The 26509-nt window shown below is 43.3% G+C and overlaps 2 protein-coding genes across 8 annotated transcripts in view; one reads left to right on the top strand and one right to left on the bottom strand.

Annotated features, from left to right (window-relative positions):
- Positions 1-2933, bottom strand: part of LOC138352355 (choline/ethanolaminephosphotransferase 1-like) — a 54568-nt gene extending 51635 nt beyond the window's left edge. For 3 of the 5 annotated variants that reach the window (XM_069304770.1, XM_069304771.1, XM_069304772.1), the window contains exon 1: positions 2777-2932. The gene's annotated coding sequence lies outside the window, so the exon portion shown is untranslated. Of the gene's footprint in view, positions 1-2776 lie in introns of all 5 variants that reach the window. The other 2 variants (XM_069304774.1, XM_069304775.1) reach the window with 1 other exon arrangement.
- A 3306-nt stretch (positions 2934-6239) lies between these two features.
- Positions 6240-26509, top strand: part of LOC123767087 (titin homolog) — a 92140-nt gene continuing 71870 nt past the window's right edge. Inside the window, exons 1-4 of one of the 3 annotated variants that reach the window (XM_045756581.2) lie at positions 6240-6365; positions 11988-17827; positions 21450-21645; positions 22928-23089. In XM_045756581.2, coding sequence (XP_045612537.2) covers positions 11999-17827; positions 21450-21645; positions 22928-23089 — 6187 coding nt within the window. In that variant the 5' untranslated portion in view covers positions 6240-6365; positions 11988-11998. Of the gene's footprint in view, positions 6366-6482; positions 6851-11987; positions 17828-21449; positions 21646-22927; positions 23090-26509 lie in introns of those variants that run through there. The other 2 variants (XM_045756580.2, XM_069304760.1) reach the window with 2 other exon arrangements.

Here is a 26509-nt window from a genome sequence, read left to right as displayed (position 1 = left end):
TATTGGAAAAAAATAATGAAAATTAAATGGGTTTCACCTGGAGAGAAACTATATAATATCAGACAGTCAGTATGGTTTTCAATCTGGAAGATCCTGTGTAACAAATTTACTCAGTTTCTATGATCGAGCCACAGAGATTTTACAGGAAAGAGATGGTTGTGTTGACTGCAACTATCAGGACCTAGAAAAGACTTTCAACAGAGTTCCACATAAGAGGTTGTTCTGGAAACTGGAACACATTGGAGGGGTAACAGGTAAGCTGCTAACATGGATGAAAAATGTTCCGACTGATAGAAAAATGAGGGCAGTAATAAGAGGAAGTGTATCGGACTGGAGAAATGTCACAAGCAGAGTACCACAGGGTTCAATTCTTGCACCGGGAATGTTCATTGTCTACATAAACGATCTACCAGATGGAATACAGAATTACTGTATATGAATATGTTTGCTGATGATGCTAAGATAATAGGAAGGATAAGTAACTTAGATGATTGTCATGCCCTTCAAGAAGACCTGGACAAAGTATATGGAGCACCACTTGGCAAATGGAATTTAATGTAAATAAATGCCATGTTATGAAATGTGAAATAGGAGAACATAGACCCCACACAACCTATAAATTACGTGAGAAATCTTTAAAGAAGTCTGATCAAGAAAGATCTAGAGATGGTTCTAGATAGAAAACTATCACCTGAGGACCACATTAAGAATATTGTGTGAGGAGCCTATGCTACACTTTCTAACTTCAGAATTGCTTTTAAATACATGGATGGTGAAATACTAAAGAAATTGTTCACGACTTTTGTTAGACCAAAGCTGGAATATGCTGCGGTTGTGTGGTGCCCATATCTTAAGAAGCACATCAACAAACTGGAAAAGGTGCAAAGATTTGCTACAGTACTAAGTGGCTCCCAGAACTGAGGGACAAGAGCTACGAGGAGAGGTTAGAGGCATTAAATATGCCAAAACTAGAAGACGGAAGAAAAAGAGGTGATATGATCACTACGTACAAATTAGTAACAGGAATTGATAAAATTGATAGGGAAGATTTCCTGAGACCCGGAATTTAAAGAACAAGAGGTCATAGATTTTAACTAAACACAGATGCCGAAGAAATAACAGAAAATTCACTTTTGCAAACAGAGTGGTAGACGGTTGGAACAAGTTAGGTGAGAAGGTGGTAGAGGCCACGATCGTCAGTACAGTAGTTTCAAAGCGTTATATGACAGTGCTGGGGAGACGGGACACCACGAGCGTAGCTCTCATCCTGTAACTACTTAGGTAATTACACATAGGGGACACCAGCGGTGTGACCTGGGGGGGGGGGGCCACTACCAGTGCATGACATGGGGAAACACTGTCAGCATGTGACATGGGATACTGGCAGCACATGACATGGAAAGGGGGGGAGGAGAGGGGTGATACTGGTGGAATGTGACATGGGGGGACACCGGTAACACGGAAGCAGGTGGTAATGCATGTCATGGAGAGGTGGCGCGCGCGTTTGCCAGGGACAGGTGGCGCGCGCGTTTGCCAGGGACAGGTGGCGCGCGCGTTTGCCAGGGACAGGTGGCGCGCGCGTTTGCCAGGGACAGGTGGCGCGCGCGTTTGCCAGGGACAGGTGGCGCGCGCGTTTGCCAGGGACAGGTGGCGCGCGCGTTTGCCAGGGACAGGTGGCGCGCGCGTTTGCCAGGGACAGGTGGCGCGCGCGTTTGCCAGGGACAGGTGGCGCGCGCGTTTGCCAGGGACAGGTGGCGCGCGCGTTTGCCAGGGACAGGTGGTGCGCGCGTTTGCCAGGGACAGGTGGTGCGGGCGTTTGCCAGGGACAGGTGGTGCGGGCGTTTGCCAGGGACAGGTGGTGCGCGCGTTTGCCAGGGACAGGTGGTGCGCGCGTTTGCCAGGGACAGGTGGTGCGCGCGTTTGCCAGGGACAGGTGGTGCGCGCGTTTGCCAGGGACAGGTGGTGCGCGCGTTTGCCAGGGACAGGTGGTGCGCGCGTTTGCCAGGGACAGGTGGTGCGCGCGTTTGCCAGGGACAGGTGGTGCGCGCGTTTGCCAGGGACAGGTGGTGCGCGCGTTTGCCAGGGACAGGTGGTGCGCGCGTTTGCCAGGGACAGGTGGTGCGCGCGTTTGCCAGGGACAGGTGGTGCGCGCGTTTGCCAGGGACAGGTGGTGCGCGCGTTTGCCAGGGACAGGTGGTGCGCGCGTTTGCCAGGGACAGGTGGTGCGCGCGTTTGCCAGGGACAGGTGGTGCGCGCGTTTGCCAGGGACAGGTGGTGCGCGTTTGCCAGGGACAAGTGTGTGTATTTGCCAGGGACAGGTGGGTGTGTGAGTGCCAGGGACAGGTGGTTGTGTTTGCCAGGGACAGGTGGTGTGCCAGGGACAGGTGGTGTGTGTCAGGGACAGGTGGTGTGTGCCAGGGACAGGTGGTTGTGTTTGCCAGGGACAGGTGGTTGTGTTTGCCAGGGACAGGTGGTGTGTGCTAGGGACAGGTGGTGCGTGCCAGGGACAGGTGGTGTGTGCCAGGGACAGGTGGTGTGTCCAGAGCAGTTGCTGTATGCCAGGAAGGGGTGGCCGCCTGGCCAAGATCGTGTAGTGAGTATATAGTTTGTACTCGCTACAGATCTGTAGCGAGTACAAACAATACACTCACTACAATCGCCTCGTCAGCTGATCCAACAAACTTTCAGGAGCTGGCCACTATCAGGCGCCCAAGCCCCCCTCACACCGTCCCAACTCTCCCCCCTCATCATTATCCACCACCAGCGAGCCACTAACCTCTGCTGCAGGAGCCTCTACAGCAGCAGTAGCAGGAGCGGTACACAGCAACAGCGCTGCCTGCTCCACTTGCCTCCAGCTGATAAACAACGGAATATGGCTGGAGGTGAACGACGGTCGACGTGTTGCGTAGTTTCGTCGCCCTTACGGGGTCACTAAACACATACAATAGAGGAAATTGAAATTGAAATTGAAATAAGTTTATTGAGGTAAAATACACACAAAGGGATGAGGTAGCTCAAGCTATTCTCACCCCGTTCAGTACATCGTGTTAATACATACATATACACACAAACAATAGAGGACGGATCGCACACATTTATTTTTATTTATTTATTTATATACATACAAGTAGGTACATTGGGTTTATGCGAGTACATAGCATTGTTGTTTTTACATTCTTGTCAAATCACTAACACACATAGCGTTTCGGGCAGGTCCTTAATCTTAATTTAGTTGAGGGCTTGACAGCTGAGTGGACAGCGCTCGGGCTTTGTAGTCCTAATTAAGGGTCCGGGTTCGATTCCTGCCGGAGGCGGAAGCAAATTGGCAGAGTTTTTTCACCCTGATCGATTTGCTGCTGTTCATCTAGCAGTAAATAGGTACGGAGTTAGACAGCTGCTACGGGCTGCTTAATTTCTGGGTATGTGTGTGTGTGAAAATTAGGATTAAGGACTCTATGCGTGCTAGTGACTGTACAAGAATGTAAGACCACTTATATATATACAAAAAAGTTTAGTTTAGTTCATTTATTATGCACCCCATACCCATCCTGTGGGCGGCAGTGGAAAGAGTTACAGAGGCACATAATGGGCTCAGGGACGCAACCCCACCATTCATTTAGCTAAGCAAGTTGCAGTCTTGATGAGCTAGCCACAAAGTTCAATACACATCGTCACATCATCAATGGGTTCGAGATCGACCACAAGTACAGTTTCTAAATTAAGCAACTGACATATGTGGAGAGCTAGTGTCACAATTTAAGTTGGATTATGGCATGGCTATACCAAAGAAAACAAAGAGTTAGTATAAATGGAGTTAAGTCAGACTGGGAAAATGTTGTAAGTGGAGTGCCTGAAGGCTCTGTCCTGAAATCTCTGTTATTCATAATATATATAAATGATTTAGATTCAGGTTTGAGCAGCAACATTTGCAAATTTCCCGATGATACAAAAATCGGTAGGGAAATTAAAACGGAAGAAGAATCACTATCACTTCAAGTTGATCTAAATAGGGTTTTGAAATGGTCAAAAGATTGGCAGATGCAGTTTAATGCTGATAAATGTAAAGTTCTGAGGATAGGTAATAAGAACATAAGAATAAAGGTAACTGCAGAAGGCCTATTGGCCCATACAAGGCAGCTCCTATTTATTATAACCACCCAATCCCACTCATATACATGTCCAACCAACGCTTCAAACAATCGAGGGACCCCACCTCCACTACGTTTCGTGGTAATTGGTTCCACAAATCAACAACCCTGTTACCGAACCAATATTTACCCTAGTCTTTCCTAAATCTAAACTTATCCAATTTATACCCATTGTTTTGCGTTCTGTCTTGTGTTGATACTTTTAATACTGCATTAATATCCCATTTGTTATGTGCATTCATCCACTTGTAAACCTCTATCATGTCACCCTGACTCTTCGCCTTTCCAGTGAATGCAATATAAGCTTTGTTAATCTTTCTTCATATGAAAGATTTCTAATTTGGTGAATTAACTTAGTTATCCTACGCTGGACACGTTAAAGTGAATTTATATCCATTCTATAGTACGGCGACCAAAACTGAACTGCATAATCTAAATGGGCCTAACTAGAACAAGTTATAGCTGAAGAACCACACCAGGTGTCTTGTTACTAACGCTTCGATTAATAAAACCCAGTGTCCTAATTTACCTTATTACGAACATTCATGCAATAATCCTTTTGTTTAAAATTCTTACTAATCATAACTCCCAGATCCCTTTCGCAATCAGACTTCGTAATCTCAACACCATCTAGCTCGTATCTTGTAACTCTATCATCATTACCTAACCTCAGAACTTTACATTTATCAGCATTAAACTGCATCTGCCAATCCTTTGACCATTTCAAAACCCTATCTAGATCAACTTGAAGTGATAGTGAGTCCTCCTCCGAATTAATTTCCCTACCGATTTTCGTATCATCGGCAAATTTGCAAATGTTGCTACTCAAACCTGAATCTAAATCATTTATATATATTATAAACAACAGAGGTCCCAGGACAGAGCCTTGAGGCACTCCACCTACAACATTTTCCCACTCTGACTTGATTCCATTTATACTAACTCTCTGTTTCCTTTGGTATAGCCATGCCCTAATCCAGCTTAATATAGCACCCCCAATACCATGAGACTCTATTTTTTTAATCAGTCTTTCATGTGGCACTGTATATAAATAGGAGCTACCTCATATGAGCCAATAGACCTTCTGCAGTTACCTTTGTTCTTATGGTCTTATGTTCTTATTACGGGCCACCTCTTGGGTGGCTTAATCTTTATCAATCAATCAATCGGCTATTCATGCCCGTGCCACCTCTGGGGTGGCTTAATCTTAACCAATCATCAATCAACACAGGTGGTTACGGGGTACTCATACTCTTGCCATTTCTGGGTGGCTTACTCTTCATAAATCAACACGAGTGGTACTCCCACAAGGGGACACAGGTTGAAGCTCAGTACCCAAATATGCCACAGAGGTATTAGAAAGAACTTTTTCAGAGTAGTTATTAAATGGAATGCATGGATGTGGTGGAGGCTGACTCCATACACAATTTCAAATATAGATATGATAGACTTCAATGAGCTCAGGAATCCGTTCACCAGTAGATTGACAGTTGAGAAGTCCCTGAGCCCATTATGTGCCTCTGTAATCCTTTCCACTACCGCCCATAAGATGGGTATGGGGTGCATAATAAATGAACTAAACTAACTAACTGAGAGGTGGGACCAAAGAGCCGAAGCTCAACACCCCCGCTAGGGCATCTAGGTGCGTACATACATGGGATACAAGAAGAGTGAATTTATATAAAAAATCCGTTATAGTTATATTAATAATAATTATTGTAGATTATTCTTTATGCTCAATTAGTATTAAGTTCTAGATATTAATGTTTTTTCTTGCCCGAAACGCATTGCGTAATAGTGGCTTTAGGCATTGTATGTACTAGCTCTATCTATATATCAATCCATTAATGTAACATCACTTGTATGTATATACCTTACCTGAATAAACATCTGAATCTGAATCTGAATCTGATTAATTAGGATAATTAGAATTATTTTATGCTATGCGTGTTAGTGGCTTTACAAGGATGTAAAAACATCAATGCTATGCTATGTTCCGTCATAAACCCAATGTACCTTCTTATATATATATATAAATAAATAAATAAATAAATAAATAAAATAAATAATTGTGTTCATCCTGCTCTCGCACAGGAAAACACATTGGCAAGCCTTGGAATTGTGTTGTCCCTCCTGCTCTCGTTCAGGAAAATGTATTGTGTACGTGCTAGGGACATCACTGCGCTCCGCGTTTAACAATTACTTGCTATCAGTAACGTAAGTGTTAATGCCTGCCTCTTCAAACGTATTGTCCTGCCTAGGGGATTGTAGAGGTGTGTGGAGAGGAGAGAGCGGGGCGGGTGTCGAACCCAGGCGAGGAAGCTACCAAGGGTTGAGGCCGCCTCAGAGAAGCCTGGTGGTGGGGTTGGTCTTAGGGGCGTCTACAGGAACACCTTCAAGACGTACAGAGGCCTTCTCGACACAGCTCATTTCCTAGTGGTTAAAACTGTGTATGATCGTTAGGTGTGGCGGGATTGGTTTGTCAGGGGGTGTTTCTTTTTGACTGTTGCGTGCACAGGTAACCGCGTTATTCGCAGTATCATATATAGCGACCATTTTGTACTTCTGACTTCTCCTCTGGCCTCACTCTCCTGACAGGATTTTGCCCTTGCGGTTGTGCCTGCTGTTTGGGTGGTGCGGTGGCCAGGAGAAAGCTGTACTTCGGGCTGCATGCGCTTAGGGTTCTCTTCACTAGGAGCCCTGTAAGTATTTCCTTTGGGTCTCAGGGTTCTCTTCCCTGGGGCTTTCTGGTTCACACTCCCGCAGGGGTTGTTGTCGCTTGACAATGACCTCGCCCTTGGGGTCTGCGGGGGTCTTGGTGCTTGCGTTTAGCCCTGGGTAGGGAGTGTTTGTTGCCGGGTAGGGACGCATGGTGCTTGCGCAGCTCGTATACCTAGCGGCGGCCGTCTCTCTCTCTCTGATGCCCTGTTGTGGTGTACTTTCGGAGTCTTTGCTTTCATTTGCTTTCATGATCTTTTCTGTCTCACGAAGGTCGGCCTGACTTCCGATTAGGTTTGCCTAGGTGGCGTTTGGTAGTCCTCCTCTAGGCCCCCCCATGACAGGGGTCAGTTTGCCCGGTAATTGATGGGGATCAACCGGCTGTGCAGCACCAGTGCCTAGGTTTCTTGTGGGGACACGTCCCCCCTGCGGGTCCTGGTAAACCCCTTGGGAACTCGGCGTTACTATGGATATGTCTTCCGAGTCCTCTCTCGCTTTTTGCGAGTTTGAGGGTTGTTCGTTGCCTTTGTCTCAAGGTGACGATCATCTGTTTTTTATCTGCCATGCTGCTTGTTGGGTCCGTGACACCTTCGGCCCGCAGTCGTGCGAGATTTGTTCACCGCTCATTCTCCAATTTATCCATTCTTCTTTGGAAGTTCTTAGGGGGTCTAGCGACTGTCATGTTGCATGGTAGGTTAGTGTTATTGCAATGCGCTATGTTGGTTGCCTGCTCAAATGCTTCGGGGCTGCCCCGTTTTGGTTTTAGGGTCCCGGACTTGGGGGCGTTGGTTGCTTTGACCTTGGTTTCGTCTGCGCCCTCGAGGCCTTCCCTGGTTTGCGTGGTTCGCCCTGCTCATTTTTCCCCTACTACCAGCTCCCAAATGTCTGCGGGTTTCAGAGTCAGGGCAGGGTTTAGTTGGGAATGCAACTTAGGTGGTTCTGGGGACTGCTCCGTAGGCTGCTCTGTGGGCTGCTCTGTTCGGTGCGGGGGACGGAGGCCTTTGATCCTGATCCTCCCATCAAGGCTTCTGGGTCTTTTCAGCAGACCCCCTTCTTTGCTGCCTTTCCCTTTGACTCTGATTTTTCTTCTATTTGGGTGGAGAGCATGGAGGACGGCTCTGCCCTGGGGCCTGGGTTTGAGGCCTCTGGGGCTGGGAGGGTGTCGGTTTGGGGCTCTTGGGCCCCGTTTGATCCTGCCTGGACTTTGGTACCCTCGGGGCAGGGTTTGCTGTTGCAGGGTTCGGGGTTTTTGTATCCCCCTTCCCTGTACGAGTTTGATTTGAGTTCCCCCCCCCCCAGGTTTGTTTCTGGGTACCTTTGGGTTTTGCGGCTCTCCTTCCAGAGGTTTTCACCTCTCTGATTTTCTCTGTAGGTCCGGGAGGCTTTTGGTGCATACCTCCTGCGAGACCCACACTTTGCCTCTGTGATGGACCCGGTTTCTTTTGAGTTCGGTTCCTCTTCCCCCGTACGTATTGGGTGCATTAGCAGGTTCCGGCGTCTTTCTGGCTGGTAGACTGGCCTTTCTTTTCTCTTGGAGCGTGGCACGGTTTTTGTCATACCCGCATGCTGGATTGGCAGGAGCTTTCCACTGTGTTACAGGTTTACTTGGGGGGGCTCTTTTGAGCACCTGTATGTCTGCCATTACACCCTTGTGCTTCATCATGAGGTTGGCTTGCTCCAGTTGCATGCTCAGGTCCCCTCTCTTTCGGTTGCCTTATTTACAAAGGACCTTCGTACTCGTGGTCATCTGGCCTTTGTCTTGTGCTTCTTTTCCCTTCTTGAGTTGTCCTTGGACTGGCTTATGGAGGATGTGGAGGCTTTGAGTGATGGGCCGTCGTCTGGAGTGACATAATTTACATAATTTACATTAACAAATGTAAATTATGTAATGTAAAAAATGTAGAAACTAATGGAAATTGACAATATCTTATGGCTGTATGGCTGTTGCATTAGAGTTTTTATTTTGATGTGGAAATTTTCTACTAGTGGGCTCCGTTGTTCCGTTGGGCTCACAGCATGATACGGGAATTTGTGGCGGTGTAGCTTTCGCTGCGGCGGATTTGGGTCTTCTGCTTAGTTCTCAAGATTTAGCTCTTCGTGTGGTTCATATCAGGGGCGTGTCAAATGTCCTGGTGGACGGCCTGTCTCGGTTCATTCCGTTGTCCACGGAATGGACGGTCGATGCTGACTACTTCTGTTGGCTTTGCTGGGCGTTTGGGCCCCTGGAGGTGGAACTCTTCGTATTGGCGTGGTCCCGGTGTCTCCCAGTGTATGTGGCGTCCTTCCCCGACTGCAGTAAACGCTTTTCGGCAGGACTGGTCGAGGTGGGGTTACCTTACCTCTTCCCCCCCCTCCCTTCCCTGGTCCAGCTGTTGTGTTGGGTTCTGGCTCAGCTGAAGTCCTATCAAGGGAGGGTTCTCCTGGCCCTATGGTGGCTGGCCTAGCCTTGGTTTCAGTCGCTGCTTGCTCGTTGTCCGAACCTGGGGTTTTACCGCAGCTTCGCCTCTTCCAGCAGATCGAGCTGCTGAGGTACCTTGCTGGTTCGACCTACTCAAAATTAGAAAGGGCAGCATAGGCTCCTCGCACAATGTTCTTAATGTGGTCCTCAGGTGACAGTTTTTTTATCTAGAACCACCCCTAGATCCCTTTCTTTGTCAGAATTCTTTAAAGATTTCTCACATAATTTATAGGTTATGTGGGGTCTATGTTCTCCAATTCCACATTCCATAACATGGCATTTATTCACATTAAATTCCATTTGCCAAGTGGTGCTCCATATACTTATTTTGTCCAGGTCTTCTTGAAGGGCATGACAATCATCTAGGTTTCTTATCTTTTATATTGTGAATATAGCATCATCAGCAAACATGTTCATATAATTCTGTATTCCATCTGGTAGATCATTTATGTAGATTATGAACATTACCGGTGCAAGAACTGAACCCTGTGGTACTCCACTTGTGACATTCCTCCAATCCGATACATTGCCTCTGATTACGGCCCTCATTTTTCTATCGGGAAATTTTTCATCCATGTTAGAAGCTTACCTGTCACCCTTTCAAAATGTTCCAGTTTCCAGAATAACCTCTTATGTGGAACTCTGTCAAAAGCCTTTTCTGGGGGAGCCCCTACGGCTCCCTGGAGCTATCCAGGCTGATATGCTAATGTCAGACTTTGGCATCAGTCAGAACCTGGCCCCCCCTCTCAGAGAGGCAAGGGAATCAATGGCCTATAGAAACCCCCCATGTGGTTAGAAGCATTCTATGTCTGCCATTGACTGAGTCAGGCACCCAGAAAGGTAAGCATCCCAAAACAAACCCCTATTCTGGTGAAAATATTGCTACCAAATGCTGAACAAGTGGATAGAACTCTCCAAACAAAAATGAGCAAACTAGTATGACGTCGCCCGTTGCCGTGCCACTGTCTGCACAGCTCCCCCCCTTCCCGGGAGGGGGAAGGGGGAGCCTCAGACCTACCGCTCCGGTGATCCACACCCCAGTTCTGAGGCTGGATGTCAAAATGCGAAAAACTGCCAACCGGAGGGAGGGAGGGATGCCGGGGAGCCTCCGGGTCTCACCCAGAAAATGGCGTTTCATTACATTCAATGCTGGTTTTCTGGGGGGAGCCCTTACGGCTCCCCGGAGCTAACTACCCACAGAGGAAAAAAGAGGGACTTACCCGGGAGGCGGTTGCTGCTCACTCCTCAACCCGAAGTCGAGACAACCGGCTGCATCCGCTGACCCAAAGCGACACAGGCCCGACTGGGCCCAGGGACGTTAACAAGGTAACGAGCATCCAGGACCCTGTTCGACTGCCAAAATCCCCGCGCCCGAATGTCAGCCCAAGACATATGGCCAAAGACGGGGGCAAGAGCCGTGAACTTGCGAACGTCATAGGCACAGGGATAGACCGCAGGCTGGCTAGCCGTAATAACCCTGTGGACGACCTGGGAGACCCGCACCAGCGAACAGGGAAGAAGGGAAACCGGATCAACCCAATGTCCAGTTTAGCCAGCCTGCAGTCTACCCTAATGCCCATGATGTTCGGAAGTTTGTAGTTCTCGTTGTGATCTTTGGTAACATGTCTTGGGTTGACATTTGGACACGGGGATTTTGGCATTCGAACAGGGTCCTGGGGGCTCATTATTTGGTTAATGATCCGGGTCCTCATCGACCCTGTATGGTTTTGGGGAGCCTGTCGGGGCCAGCTGTCTCTTCTTCGTTCTGTGTGATGCGGTGCGGCCGCCTCCCGGGTAAGTCCCTGTTTTACTTATCTGTGGGTATCTAGCTTCAGGGGGCCAATGGGGCTCCCCACAGAAAACCAACGTTGAATATAATGAAATGCCATTATCTGGGTGAACCCCAGAGGCTCCCTGGCACCCTCCATCAATCCAGTCGGCGTTTTTTCTTTTCGTTTGCTCAATCTCTAAACTGGAGGGTGAGCAGCCAGCTTGGGTGAGCACCCCCACCCCCCCCAGGGGGCATTTTGGTTGTTGCATTGTTTTTCCTTGGTGGGAGTTCTTGAAATCTGTTCTGTCTTGGGATGTAATGTTCTACCAGTTGGGGTTTGTTTTGGGATGCCTACATTTCTGGGTGCCTGGCAGACATGAATATACTTTCAAAGAGTGGAGTTTTCATAGGTCATTGCTCCATGCGCCTCTCTGAGGGAGCCAGGTTCTGGCTCATTGTTCCTGGTAAGTAAGAACTCCATTTGACTGAAGCCCCGGACTAATATAGCATATATCAGCTCGATAGCTCCAGGGATCCTCCGGCGCTTGCCCAGAAAATGGCGTTTCATTACATTCAGTGCTGGTTTTATGCCTAGGCTATGGAATACTGTAATTGAAACACTCGTGTGGTAGAGTTACTTATGGTGGCATGAATGAACCATGATGTTATAGAGTATTTGAGGTGGTATATAAGACCAGAGTGGTACTTTTAATTTTTGTAGTCATATGTTCCAATAAAATTTATCCCTTCCTTCCTAGCTAGTGGATGACTCCCTACCTCATGAGAGCAAGAAATGTGCTAGATATAATGATGTTGAGGATTATGTACAATACATAGTGTACTGTACTGTCAGTTCTTTATCCTAATTTATATACTCTATATATTTTTTCAGAACCTGTAAAGATGTCAGAGGACCGTCCAGTAAAAAGAATCCCCAGTATTTTTGACTCTGAGGATGACAGCGATGATGATCCACCAGTTTCCATACTGCCTAGTGCCAATAGTGATCCAACAGTTTCCATACTGCCTAGTGCCAATAGTGAACCAACAGTTTCCATACTGCCTAGTGCCAGTAATGAACCAACAGTATCCATACTGCCTAGTGCCAGTAATGAACCAACAGTTTCCATACTGCCTAGTGCCAGTGACTCTTCAGATTCTGAAGATAGTGGGGCGGAGTCGTTGGTTCCAGCGTTGCCAGTTGCAGCATGGACGGGTCAGCAGCTGCACAGGTCAACAGCCAGTCCTCCCAAAGAAGGTCCTGCATTTTATGAAGTTAGTGATGATTCTGAGGAGGAAGTTGATACAAAAACTGTGAGTTTTATTACTAGAAAAATAAAAGAAAGCATTTGTAATGATGAGGATGATGACGATGATAATGATTTAGATATTAGCCATTCTAGTCATGACAGTATAGAAGATAGTGATGGCTATGACGACGATGATGATGATGACAACGATGAGGAGGAAGAGAATGATGAAGATGAGGCGAACAAGAGTGACTCTAGTCTTGACCAAGATGAGGAAGAAAGTGATAGTAAGGATGGGCAAGAATTTGAGAGTTATTCACTATCAGAAAAACCTGCAGGCATTTCTGATATAAACAAAGAAGTCGGCTGCATAGATTTTGGAGATATGTATGTTGCAGACAAAGTTAGAGAGGACAGCAGTGATAATGAACAAGACACCAGTGATAGCAATGACAATGAAGATGGTGACATGGAAGAACATACAGACAGTGAGGCAGAGGAGGAGGAGGAGGAGGCAGAAGAGGAGGCAGCTGAGGCAGAGGTGGAGAAGGAGGCAGAGGTGGAGGAGGCGACAGAGGTGGAGGCGGCAGTGGAAGAGGAGGTGGAGGAGGCAGTGGAGGAGGAGGCAGAGGTGGAGGAGGAGGAGGAGGAGGAGGAGGAGGAAGAGGCAGAGGTGGAGGAAGTGGCAGAAGTGGAGGAGGAGAAGGCGGTGGCAGTAGATACACTTGTGGCAGTAAAAGATCTTGGCGTTGAGACCCAGGAAAGAGAAATGGTAGTAGTTGAAGGCACTGATAAAGTAGACTTAATGAGATGTGATGACTCTGAGTCAAAACAAATTAAAGATGGAGTTAAATTGATTGATAAAATTGACATAGAGCCAATGCAAGGGAAACTTAGAGCAAAATGTATTGATGTTATTGAAAAATCGGAGGCTCCAATGGAAAATGTTGAGAGGAAAATCGGGCCAGATGGAGATGAAAGATCAGTGTTAGTAAAAAACAAGGTTGGAATATATAATGACAGTGAAATTGAAGCTATTGACATGGATATAGATGTAAATAGTAAACTTAAAGATTTACAGGAAAACAATCAAAAAGATGTTGAAGACTTAATTGTCAAGGGTGAAAAAACTGAAAGTATGAAGAAAAAAGAAGTTTTGAGTACCAAAACTCTAGACACTAGGGAAGAGGCAGACTTGAGTACCGAAACTCTAGGCACTAGGGAAGAGGCAGACCCGAGTACTGAAACTCTAGACACCAAGGAAGAGGAATTTGATGTGAGTACTGAAGTTCTAGACACTAGGGACGCGGCAGATATGAATACTGAAACTCTAGACACGAAGGAAGAGGCAGACATGAATACTGAAACGCTAGAGGAAAAGGCAGACTTGAATACCGAAATGCTAGACACTAGGGAAGAGGCAGACATGAATACTGAAACTCTAGACACTAAGGAAGAGGCAGACTTGAGTACTGAAACTCTAGACACTAAGGAAGAGGCAGACTTGAGTACTGAAGCTCTAGACACTAAGGAAGAGGAATTTGATGTGAGTACTGAAGCCCCTGGGACTCAGGAAGAAAGCCTGGAAAGTCCTAAAACCCCTGATAATAAACAAGAGGATGACATGGTCAGTGCTGAATACTTTGTCACTAAGGAAGATGATGACATGGTGAGCACTGAAACTTTTGGTACGGAGAAAGACGACATGGTGTATCCTGAAATCCTTGGTGCTAAGGAAGATGCCGACATGGTGAGTACCGAAACCCTTGGAACTACGGAAGATGACTGCACGGGGATAACTAAAAAACTTGACATTAAGGAAGAAGATGACATTGTGAGTACTGAAACCCTTGGCACTAAAGGAGATGACAACACTGTGAGCACTGGAGTCCTTGGTACTAAAGAAAATGACGACATGGTGAGAACTGGAACCCTTGGAACTACGGAAGATGACTGCACGGGGATAACTAAAAAACTTGACATTAAGGAAGAAGATGACATTGTGAGTACTGAAACCCTTGGAAGTAAGGGAGAGAAGAGTATAACTAAAACCCCTGACACTGTAGACGGGGAAGACCTGGTTAGTACGGAAACTTTTGTTACAAAAGTAGAGAAGGACGAAGTGGACACAAAAACCCTTCACACTAAGATTGAAAAGAACATGGGAGGTACTAAAACCTTTGACACTAAGGAAACAGAGGGCACGGTCAATATTAAAAGTCCTTATACTAACGAAGAGGACATTGTGGGTACTAAAACTATTATCAGCAAGGAAAATGATTGCATGATGAGCAGTCAACAACCCATTGACACTGAGGAAGATGAGGGTATAGTGAGCAGTGAACTCCTTGACACTAAAGAAGATGAGGACATGGTGAGCACTGAACTCCTTGACACTAAAGAAGATGAGGACATAGTGAGCAGTGAACTCCTTGACACTAAAGAAGATGAGGACATGGTGAGCACTAAACCCCTTGACACTAAAGAAGATGAGGACATGGTGAGCACTGAACTCCTTGACACTAAAGAAGATGAGGACATGGTGAGCACTAAACCCCTTGACACTAAAGAAGATGAGGACATGGTGAGCACTGAACTCCTTGACACTAAAGAAGATGAGGACATGGTGAGCACTGAACTCCTTGACACTAAAGAAGATGAGGACATGGTGAGCACTAAACCCCTTGACACTAAAGAAGATGAGGACATGGTGAGCACTGAACTCCTTGACACTAAAGAAGATGAGGACATAGTAAGTGATGAAATTCTCAACACTAAGGAAGACAAGGATATGGTGTGTGGTGAAACCCTTAACACTAAGAAGGATGATGACATAGTGAGTGGTGAACCGCTTAACACCAAGAAGGATGATGACATAGTGAGTGGTGAACCCCTTAACACTAAGGAGGATCATGACATAGTGAGAGGTGAAACCTTTGACACTAAGGAAGATGAGGATGTGGGAAGCATTGAATCTTTTGATACTAAGGATGGTGAGGATGCAGCAAGTACTGAAACTCCTGTGACTAAGAAATATGAGGGTGTGGTGAGTACAGAAACTCCTGTGACTAAGAAATACGAATATGTTGCGAAGACCGAAATCCCCGTAACTAAGAAATGCAAGGATTTGTTGTGTACAGAATCCTCAGCGACTAAGAAATATGAGGGTGTGGTGAAGACAGAAACCTCCACGACTAAGAAATACAAGGATCTGGTGAGTACAGAAACCCCTGCGACTAAGAAATACAAGGGTGTGGTGAGCACTGAAACCCCTACAACTAAGAAATACGAAGCTTTGGTGAAGATGGAAACCCCTGCGACTAAGAAATACAAGGATGTGGTGAGCACTGAAACCCCTGCAACTAAGAAATATGAAGCTTTGGTGAAGACGGAAACCCCTGCGGCTAAGAAATACAAGGATGTGGATAGCACAGAAATGCCTGTGACTAAGAAATTTGAGGGAGTGGTGAAGACAGAAACCTCTGTGGCTAAGAAATACAAGGATGTGGTGAGCACTGAAACCCCTTTGACTAAGAAATACGAGGGTGAGTTGAAGATGGGAACCTCTGCGGCTAAGAAATACAAGGATGTGGTAAGCACTGAAACTCCTGCGAATAAGAAATACGAGGCTGTGGTGAAGATGGAAACCTCTGCGGCTAAGAAATACAAGGATGTGTTGAGTACAGAAATCTCTGTGACTAAGAAATACGAGGCTGTGGTGAAGACGGAAACCCCTGCGGCTAAGAAATACAAGGATGTGGTGAGCACTGAAACCCCTGTGACTAAGAAATACGAGGGTGAGTTGAAGATGGGAACCTCTGCGGCTAAGAAATACAAGGATATGGATAGCACAGAAATGCCTGTGACTAAGAAATATGAGGGTGTGGTGAAGGCAGAAACCTCCACGACTAAGAAATACAAGGATGTGGTGAGTTCAGAAACTCCTGCGGCTAAAAAATACAAGGATGTGGTGAGTACAGAAACCCCTGCGACTAAAAAATACGAGACTGTGGTGAAGACAGAAACCCCTGCGACTAAGAAATGCAAGGATGTGGTGAGTACAGAAATCCCTACGACTAAGAAATGCAAGGATGTGTTGAGTACAGAAACCCCTGCGACTAAGAAATATGAGGGTATGGTGAAGATGGAAACCTCTGCGACTAAGAAATACAAGGATGTGGTGAGTACAGAAACCCCTGCGACTAAGAAATACGAGACTGTGGTGAAGACAGAAACCCCTGCGACTAAGAAATGCAAGGATGTGGTGAGTACAGAAACCCCTGCGACTAAGAAATATGAGGGTATGGTGAAGATGGAAACCTCTGCGACTAAGAAATACAAGGATGTGGATAGCACAGAAATGCCTGTGACTAAGAAATATGAGGGTGTGGTGAAGATGGAAACCTCTGTGGCTAAGAAATATGAGAATGTGGTAAACATAAAAATCCCTGTGACTAAGAAACACAAGGATGTGATAAGCAGAGAAACCCCCACGACTAAGAAATACAAGGATGTGGTGAAGACTGAAACCCCTGTGACTAGGAATTATGAGGATGGGGTGAAGACCAAAACCCCTATGACCAAGAAACACGAGGATGTGAAGACAGAAACTCCTGTGACCAAGAAACACGAAGATGTTGTGAAGACGGAACCCTCTGCGACTAAGAAATACAAGGATATGGATAGCACAGAAATGCCTGTGACTAAGAAATACAAGGATGTGGTGAGCACAGAAATTCCTGCGACAGAGAAATACGAGGATGTGGTGAGCACTAAAACTTTATTGACTAAAAAATCTGAGGATGTGGTGAGCAGTAAAATTCCTACAGCTAAGCCATACGAGGATATGGAAGGTGCAGCAGGTTATAAAGACAGTTCATTGTTTAAGAAATTTGATGGCGGAGCTGATGAAGTTTCAAAGAAAGATGAGCACAAAAAAGCTAGAGAGAAAAGGGATGAACACAAAAGAGCTAGAGAGAGAAGAGATGAACACAAAAGAGCTCAAGAGAAAAAAGATGATCACAAGAAAGCTAGAGAGATAAAAGATAAATACAAGAGAGTTCAAGAGAAAAAAGACGAGCAAAAAAGGGCTAAAGAGAAAAAAGACGAGCAAAAAAGAATTAGAGAGAAAAAAGAAGAAGAAAAAAAGATCAGAGAGAAAAACGATGAACAGAAAAAGGTTAAAGAGAAGAAGATTGAACATGCAAAGATAATAGGAGGAAAAGAAGGTAAATACAAGATGACTGAGGAAGAGGTTGATAGAGAATGTAAAATTGGTAAGGATGATACAAGTGTTGAAGCTGAGGAGGAAAAGGAGGGAGTTGTGAAGCCCAAGGAAAGTGAGGAGCATAGCAATGACGGTTCAGCTGATGAAAGTGATTTCGAGACAATGGAATGTGAACCCCAGCGAGTACACACACTGAAGAGGGCGCGAGCATCTTTCTCTACTGACTTGGATACAGAAAACCTCAGGGATTATAAGGTAAGTCAGATGTTTTCTTAAAATATTTAATTTGTTGTATGTTGTACATTATTTATACATTACATTAGTGGTACATTGTACATTATACATTGTACATTAGTGGCGATGGAGCTGGGAAGTTGAGCAAATTATGGGCACTGAACGATGGAGGGTTGGGGGTCAGTCGGCCCCGCTACCCCGTGGGCCGGCAGTTGCTGTGAATATAATGTTTCACAATTATTTTGATGTTTCTGATTTGTTTCTTCTCTGGGTTTTTGCTGTAATATTATTCAAAAGTGTGTAATTTGTGGAATTTATATACAGTAGTTCAAAGTGTGGAACATCGCTATGCCCAAAATTATGGGGCTCATATATGTAACATATACAGTATATTATATTCTACGATCAATCAAACAGTGTTTTTGTTGTCCCGTCTGGTTCCCTCCCAGGTTCGGACCTGGCTGGGTCTTGTGTGAGACTCTCGGACCGCTTCCTTGTCTCTTCCTCTGACGTCTCTCCTTCGGCTGTGGTCTCACCTGTGCTTGTTTCTGGAGGGGCTCCCGGGTCACTCGGTGGTTACTCGAGGGTCTGTGCGGGATCCTGAACTTTGCGATGTTGGTCTACCCGCTGGGTCGGGTTTGGCTTCGTCGGCCGTTCTGGTTCCCTCAGGGATGTCCCTTCCGCCTCTCTTGCGATCGCTGGGTTCAGCCCCCCGGGGGCCTTGTGTCGGCTGCTGCACTGCCGGCATCCTCTTCAGGTTTTTCGGGGTTCTATGCCTTGGCGCTTTCCCGAGTCCTCGCTTGATGTGTTCATGGATGCGTCGTCTCTCGGCTGGGGCTTTGTGACCAGTGCTCACCAGGCCAGCCAGAGGCGGTGGGGTCCGTCCTTCCGTCGGGTCCACAGCACGGTGCGGGAGTTCTTGGCTGTGTGTTTTATGCTTCAGAAGGTTCGGGTCGCCTGCAGATCAATGATCTGGCTCCATTTGGATTGCTCCCCGGTGGTTTATTGCCTGAACCGAGAGGGGTTCGATGCGGTCCTGTGCTCTTTGGGGTTGGTCGCTTCAGGTGACTCGTCTGCTGAGTTCTCGAGGTTTGACTCTCCTGGCGGGTCATGTCTGGGGGTTGTCCACCGTTTTGGCAGGCTGCCTGTCCCGGTTCGTTCCCCTGTCCACGGAATGGACTGTCGACGCCGACTCATTCAATTGGCTCTGCCAGACGTTCGGACGCCCAGAGGTGGACCTCTTTGCGTCAGCATGGTCGAGGTGACTTCCGGTATATGTGACTCCCTTCCCTGTCTGCGAGAGTGTCGGGATTGACGCCTTTCGGCAGGACTGGTCGAGGTGGGGGGTTCCTGTACCTCTTTTCCCCGGTTCAGCTGTAGCTCCAGGTCCTGGCTCGCTTGGAGACTTACCAGGGGCGAGTAGTCCTCTTGGCCCCATGGTGGCCGGCCCAGCCCTGGTTTAAGGCGCTGCTTGCCCGGTGTCCGAATTCAGAGTTTTTTCTGCAGCTCCGTCTCTTTCAGGAGATCGACCCGGTCCGGTACGAGACTGGTTCGCTCTTTTCCATGAGTCTTCGTGTTTGGTATTTTTGACTCGTGTTTATCGCCATCTCTATGGTGATCAGGTGGCTTTCTTGCTGGTTTCCCACCTGAGGGTTTCCTCTCAGCGGCGGTATGAGGTTTCCTGGCGGTCCATCCGGTTCTTTTTGTCCCTTCGTCATTGCTCTTCGCTTTCGGTTCGGGCGGTGTTTTCCTTTCTCTCTCTTGGTTGTTCTAGGACCGTCATCTTATGCCTAATACTATCGCCTCGTATTGTGCGGCGCTGGCGGAGCCGCTGCAGCTTGCTTTCGGTAACGATGTTACTTCTGTGCCGTTTCGCAAGCTGTCTCATGCGCTGTTTTTCCTCCGGCCTGCTCATGCCCTGCCTGAGCCGTCCTGGTCTTTGGACAAAGTGCTCTCCTATCTTTCTTCTCCTCGGTTTGTTGTGGCCCCTTCGGTTCAGGATTGTTTTGCTAAGGCTCTTTTTCTGTTGGCATTAGCCTCTGGGGGTCAAGTGGTGGAGCGCCATGCTCTTCTCCGGCGCAGATGTCCGTAGGTATGTCCATCTACAGCTTTCTCCCTCTTTTCTGGCGAAGAATGAGACTGCTGCCTTCCGGAGGGATCCTTGGGTTGTTGATGCTTGGTTGGTCAGGCAGGGGGTTCATCATGTGTTGTGTCCGGTTGCGGCCCTCAGCCGTTATCTGCGTGCCACGGCTTCTGTGCCCGCGGATGTGCTATGGGTTGATCCGGTTTCCCTTCTTTCCTGTTCGCGGGCTCGGGTCTCTCAGGTTGTCCGCAGGGTAATTAAATCCACCCAGCCTGCTGTCTATTCCCGTGCCCATGACGTTCGTAAGTTTGCTGCTCTTGCTGCTGTCTTTGGCAATACTGTATGTCATGGGCTGACATTCGGGCACAGGGCTTTTGGCGGTCGAACAGGGTCCTGGCTGCATGCTACTTCATGAACGTTCCTGGGCCCAGTGGGGCCTGTGTTGATCTCACCAGGCCCAGTGGGGCCTGGTGATCATTGATATACGGTACTATATCACGATAATGTGATTTCTCTGTGTACTGTATTGAAAGAAAAGTGTCAGAGGTAGAATTACTGGATGACAGAGCCAGAGTTTTTTTTTTTTTTTATTATTATTTTCTACCACAGACGTGGCCACACATTTACAATGCTAACCAGCATATATACATTTTCTTCTGTCCTCCATGGACAGGGTTAGAGATCTGTTAAACATATATTTCAAGGGTTTACTGAACACTCAACCACTGAAGGTGATTTGGTGCTTTTAAAATGCTAAGCTAACCTACATACGTAAATACATAGATACACAGATTTACGTATGCCTTACATAAAGTGTTCGATGTGTCTTTTACATAGTGTCATTAATGTACATTTACAAAGGTGAAATGTAATTCTGATCAGCTTCCATATATACTTTATACCCATACATATACTACACACGCACATATACATACATATATACACACACATGCATTCACATACATTTGTCTCATTTACTCTGACAGGGTGAGATAGCTGATAAAGAAACTAGTGTGCAATTAAGCACTTAATCACTGAAGGTGATTAAGGTGCTTTTACAAGCTCAGGTTATATAGTTACATCATATACATACATTGTATAATTAATCTATTACATGGTCAATCTTGGATACAAGTCCAATATATCATCAAGTGTTCCAGTACTCATATAGTAATTACAGAGTTCAGCATACCTTAGCCCAGGAGGGTGAAAGTCAGTCAGTATGGGACATTCTACAATATAGAGCCAGAGTGCATGGAGGAGGGGGGGGGGATTGTGTAAAACCCTGGTTCGGCTTTAGTGGAAGCCTCAGGAATCCTCAAGGGTGCAGTAGTACTCCAGGTTGCAATTCTTTTGACCATGTCATTGCATAGTCATCTAGTGCGTGCATCTGGGAATATCCATCGCACAGGTTCGACTCCTCATCATGGCTCCTGTGGATTTTCTCATTCAAATATAACAATGATGTGATTTTTCTTTGTATAATTATGATGATATAACTTAATAATTCGTTGAAATATCAGATTATAACTCATTACAAACATAATGTTAATTTTTCAGAAGTCAAGAGGACCAGATCCTAATGTATCTGTTTCAGTAAAAAGAAGAGGTGCAGCACCAGTCACAGGACGCATTCCAGTGAAGGTAGAAGATGTCTTCACTGACTCAGAAGAAGAAGAAGAAGAAAAAGAAGAAAAGAAAGAAAGAGAGGAAGAAAAGAAAGAAAAAGAAGAGGAAGAAGTAGCAGTCAGTCAAGGTACGGTAAAGATATTCTCTTGTGTAAGGCAAATTATTAATGATTGTCTAAAAAGAAAAAAACACAGTTGTTTAAGGTTCTGATTGTGTTTGAAGGCATGCAGAAAATTTGAGAAAGAGAATTTATAATTTTGTTTTATTTACTTCTGGATATTTTAAGTATGGACACTATTTTACAACTTTAATACATATACAAAATGGTTCATTCCAAACTAGTTATTGCTCCATACCTCCATACCAGAAAAATAATAATAATAATAATAATAATAATAATAATAATAATAATGCAGTCCCCATGGTGTAGTTGGCAAGACACTCACCTGGCGTTTCGTGAGCACTTTGTCCTGGGGTTCGTATCCTGGCCGGGAGAGGATTTACTGGCCATCAATCCTTAACTGTTGCCTCTGTTTACCCAACAGTAAAATGGGTTTCGTAGTTGTTAAACGATTTGGCGGGGTCGTATTCTGGGGAACGTAGGATTAAGGACTTGCCCGAAACGCTATGCGTGCTAGTGACTGTACAAGAATGTAAGAACTATTGTATATACAGTATAAATAAAATAGAAGATAATAATAATTATAAATGTCTAACCTATGCTTGAAACATTCCAGGAATCCCATGTTTGTTATATTGCTTGGTAGTCGTCTGTTCCACAAACTATCAAACCAATTTCCAAATCAATAATTGCCTGGGTATTTTCTGAATTTCAACTTATCTAATTTGTATCTATTGTTTTGTTTTCTAAATTCTATATAATGGTGCCCAAAACATAATTCCTAAATATAAATTGGGCCTAAGAAGGTTAAGATGCAACTGAAGAATAACACTTAGATTTCTTCTTATTAAAACTTCTTAATTGTCTTAATTTACCCGAGAGCCATCATTTCTGGTAGCCTGGATGTGGAGAAGAGGTTGGTGGGTTATCAGTGGTGCCCTTCCCCCCCTTATTCCTCAGATTTTCCTAGTTGAGAACTGGATTACTGTGTGCATATTTTGTTCTCTCTTGGAATGGCAGTAACTTGAAGTGGCAAGTAAACAGTGATCTCACCCTAACTAGTCAGCTGATTGAAGTTCGCCGTTGAGCTGAGCCTGTGACGGTTGGATGGTGTGGAGCTTATCTGCTGGAGTGAATTATATTTTCCCACTGATAAGAATAGGCAGTAATATATTACCACTATCTTTCACAAACAGCTTCTGCTAACTTAAGGTTGTAAATTATTAGCAAGTACCTGTGGGATCCACGCTGCTTTACACAAAGAAACTAAATCTTTTTTTTTTTATAGAAACAGAGAGAAGCAAGGAGAAGAATGCAAGTGATGTGCCCATCACCAGTGAGACGGACTCTGTGGATGCAGAGGATCAGAAAGACTGTGTGTCTGTGCCTGGTAGTTCACGAAGCAGTAGTGTGGAACCAGGACAGGCTCCTCGAGACTTTGGTATTCAATGTGAGTTCATTAATATTACACTATATGAAATATTAATTTCTGGTTGTACAGTAATATATATATATATATATATATATATATATATATATATATATATATATATATATATATATATATATATATATATATATATATATATATATATATATATATATATATATATATATATATATATATATATATATATATATATATATATATATATATATATATATATATATATATATATATATATATATATATATATATATATATATATATATATATATATATATATATATATATATATATATATATATATATATATATATATATATATATATATATATATATATATATATATATATATATATATATATATATATATATATATATATATATATATATATATATATATATATATATATATATATATATATATATATATATATATATATATATATGTCGTACCTAGTAGCCAGAACTCACTTTTTGGCCTACTATTCAAGGCCCGATTTGCCTAATAAGCCAAGTTTTCCTGAATTAATATATTTTTTCTAATTTTTTTCTTATGAAATGATAAAGCTACCCATTTCATTATGTATGAGGTCAATTTTTTTTATTGGAGTTAAAATTAACGTAGATATATGACCGAACCTAACCAACCCTACCTAACCTAACCTAACCTATCTTTATAGGTTAGGTTTGGTTAGGTAGCCGAAAAAGTTAGGTTAGGTTAGGTTAGGTAGGTTAGGTAGTCGAAAAACAATTAATTCATGAAAACTTGGCTTATTAGGCAAATCGGGCCTTGAATAGTAGGCCAAAAAGTGAGTTCTGGCTACTAGGTACGACATATATATATATATATATATATATATATATATATATATATATATATATATATATATATATATATATATATATATATATATATATATATATATATATATATATATATATATATATATATATATATATATATATATATATATATATATATATATATATATATATATATATATATATATATATATATATATATATATATATATATATATATATATATATATATATATATATATATATATATATATATATATATATATATATATATATATATATATATATATATATATATATATATATATATATATATATATATATATATATATATATATATATATATATATATATATATATATATATATATATATATATATATATATATATATATATATATATATATATATATATATATATATATATATATATATATATATATATATATATATATATATATATATATATATATATATATATATATATATATATATATATATATATATATATATATATAATATGTCGTACCTAGTAGCCAGAACTCACTTCTCAGCCTACTATGCGCGGCCCAATTTGCCTAATAAGCCAAGTTTTCCTGAATTAATATATTTTCTCTAATTTTTTTCTTATGAAATGATAAAGCTACCCATTTCATTATGTATGAGGTCAATTGTTTTTTATTGGAGATAAAATTAGAGTAGATATATGACCGAACCTAACCAACCCTACCTAACCTAACCTAACCTATCTTTATAGGTTAAGTTAGGTTAGGTAGCCGAAAAAGTTAGGTTAGGTTAGGTTAGGTAGGTTAGGTAGTCGAAAAACAATTAATTCATGAAAACTTGGCTTATTAGGCAAATCGGGCCTTGCATAGTAGGCTGAGTAGTGAGTTCTGGCTACTAGGTACGACATATATATAAATATATATATATATATATATATATATATATATATATATATATATATATATATATATATATATATATATATATATATATATATATATATATATATATATATATATATATATATATATATATATATATATATATATATATATATATATATATATATACATACACATACATACATACATACATACATACATACATACATACATACATACATACATACATACACACATACATACATACACACATACACATACACATACACATACACATACACATATACATGTACAGTAGAACCTCGAGTGACGATCACCTCAATTGGCGAGCCTTTTGGGTAACGAGTGCCCAAATCGCCGACAATTCATCTCATATGGCGAGCGCTCGTTTGAATAACGCCGACAACACATGGTGGGGTCGCACTGCTTCTCGCACATTCTCGGACGCCTCCGACGATGCAAATAATTTTTTTTTTTAAAGATGCTAATGATGCTGGGATATAATGGGGTGACTGCTGTGATGTTGCAAAGCATCGACTGTTTTGTAGAAAAAAGAATGAAATTTTTTGAAAAACAACGAATGCCAAAAAGGTTCGTTCGGTGTTCGGCAGGTAGGCTGCTCCATGTTTCTTAAATAAAAAAAATAAATAAATAAAAAAAAAACAGTTGAAACAATTTGGAAAACGGACAAATGACATAAGGTTTGTTCAGGGTTTGTCAGGTAGGCTGCTCCATTATTGAGACATAAATATAAAATACAAAACAAATGGAACACATTTGAAACAAACAAAGATTGTCATAATGGAGCAGCCTATCACACAAACACTGAACGAACCTTTATGGCATTTGTCCGTTTTTCAAATTGTTTCAACTTTTTTATTTTCATTTTTTGATATTTAAGAAACATGGAGCAGCCTACCTGCCAAACACCGACTGAACCCTTTGCTATAAAACAAATGAAAAAATATTGAATAAATTTGAAGAAAGAAAAAGTCATTAAGGTTTGTTCAGTGTATGTAAGGTAGGCTGCTCCATTATTTAAAACATCCAATATCATATTGTTGTTTTTTGGTGGTAGAACGGATTAATTTAATTTTCATTATTGTCAATGAGGAAATTTGTTTTGTATGACGTCCATTTCACATGACGATCACGGCGCCGGAACGGATTAAATTCGTTATTCGAGGTGCCACTATATATACACACATACTGTACATACATACACACACATGTATATAAGTATACAGAGGATCACTTGCTTTGCGAACCCCTTGGGGATGAGACCCGTCGGTTACCATGTAGGTCTGTAAACGAGAAATGTAGGAAAAAATGTAGGAAGGCTGTAGAGAGACAGAGACAGAGACAGCCAACATGCTTTACGAACTTAAGCTATCCAAAAGTTCCAGTTTCACGATCGGGGTTGGAGTTTCTAAGTTTGGGAAGCGAGGAAACGGTTCACCAGACCTTAGGGTGATGGGTGGGAGAGAGCCTAGTTTGCCCACTGACCGTGTCAGGTGCCACTCTAATGCCTTCTACCCTGTGACGACACAGATTTACGGCCTATTATTCCCATTGTTTTGATTTGTCACGAGGCTGGAGTGTTCATTCCGTGACTTTTGTTGGATATATCTGCACAATCTAGGAACATCAGTGCACCATGTCGGCTCCAAATGCACGCATTGTGTCAGTGAAAG

Source organism: Procambarus clarkii, chromosome 53, assembly GCF_040958095.1.
Source record: "Procambarus clarkii isolate CNS0578487 chromosome 53, FALCON_Pclarkii_2.0, whole genome shotgun sequence".
Lineage (NCBI taxonomy): Eukaryota > Metazoa > Arthropoda > Malacostraca > Decapoda > Cambaridae > Procambarus > Procambarus clarkii.
The sequence above is the reverse complement of the archived record's forward strand: the minus strand, read 5'-3'. Positions and strand labels throughout refer to the sequence as shown.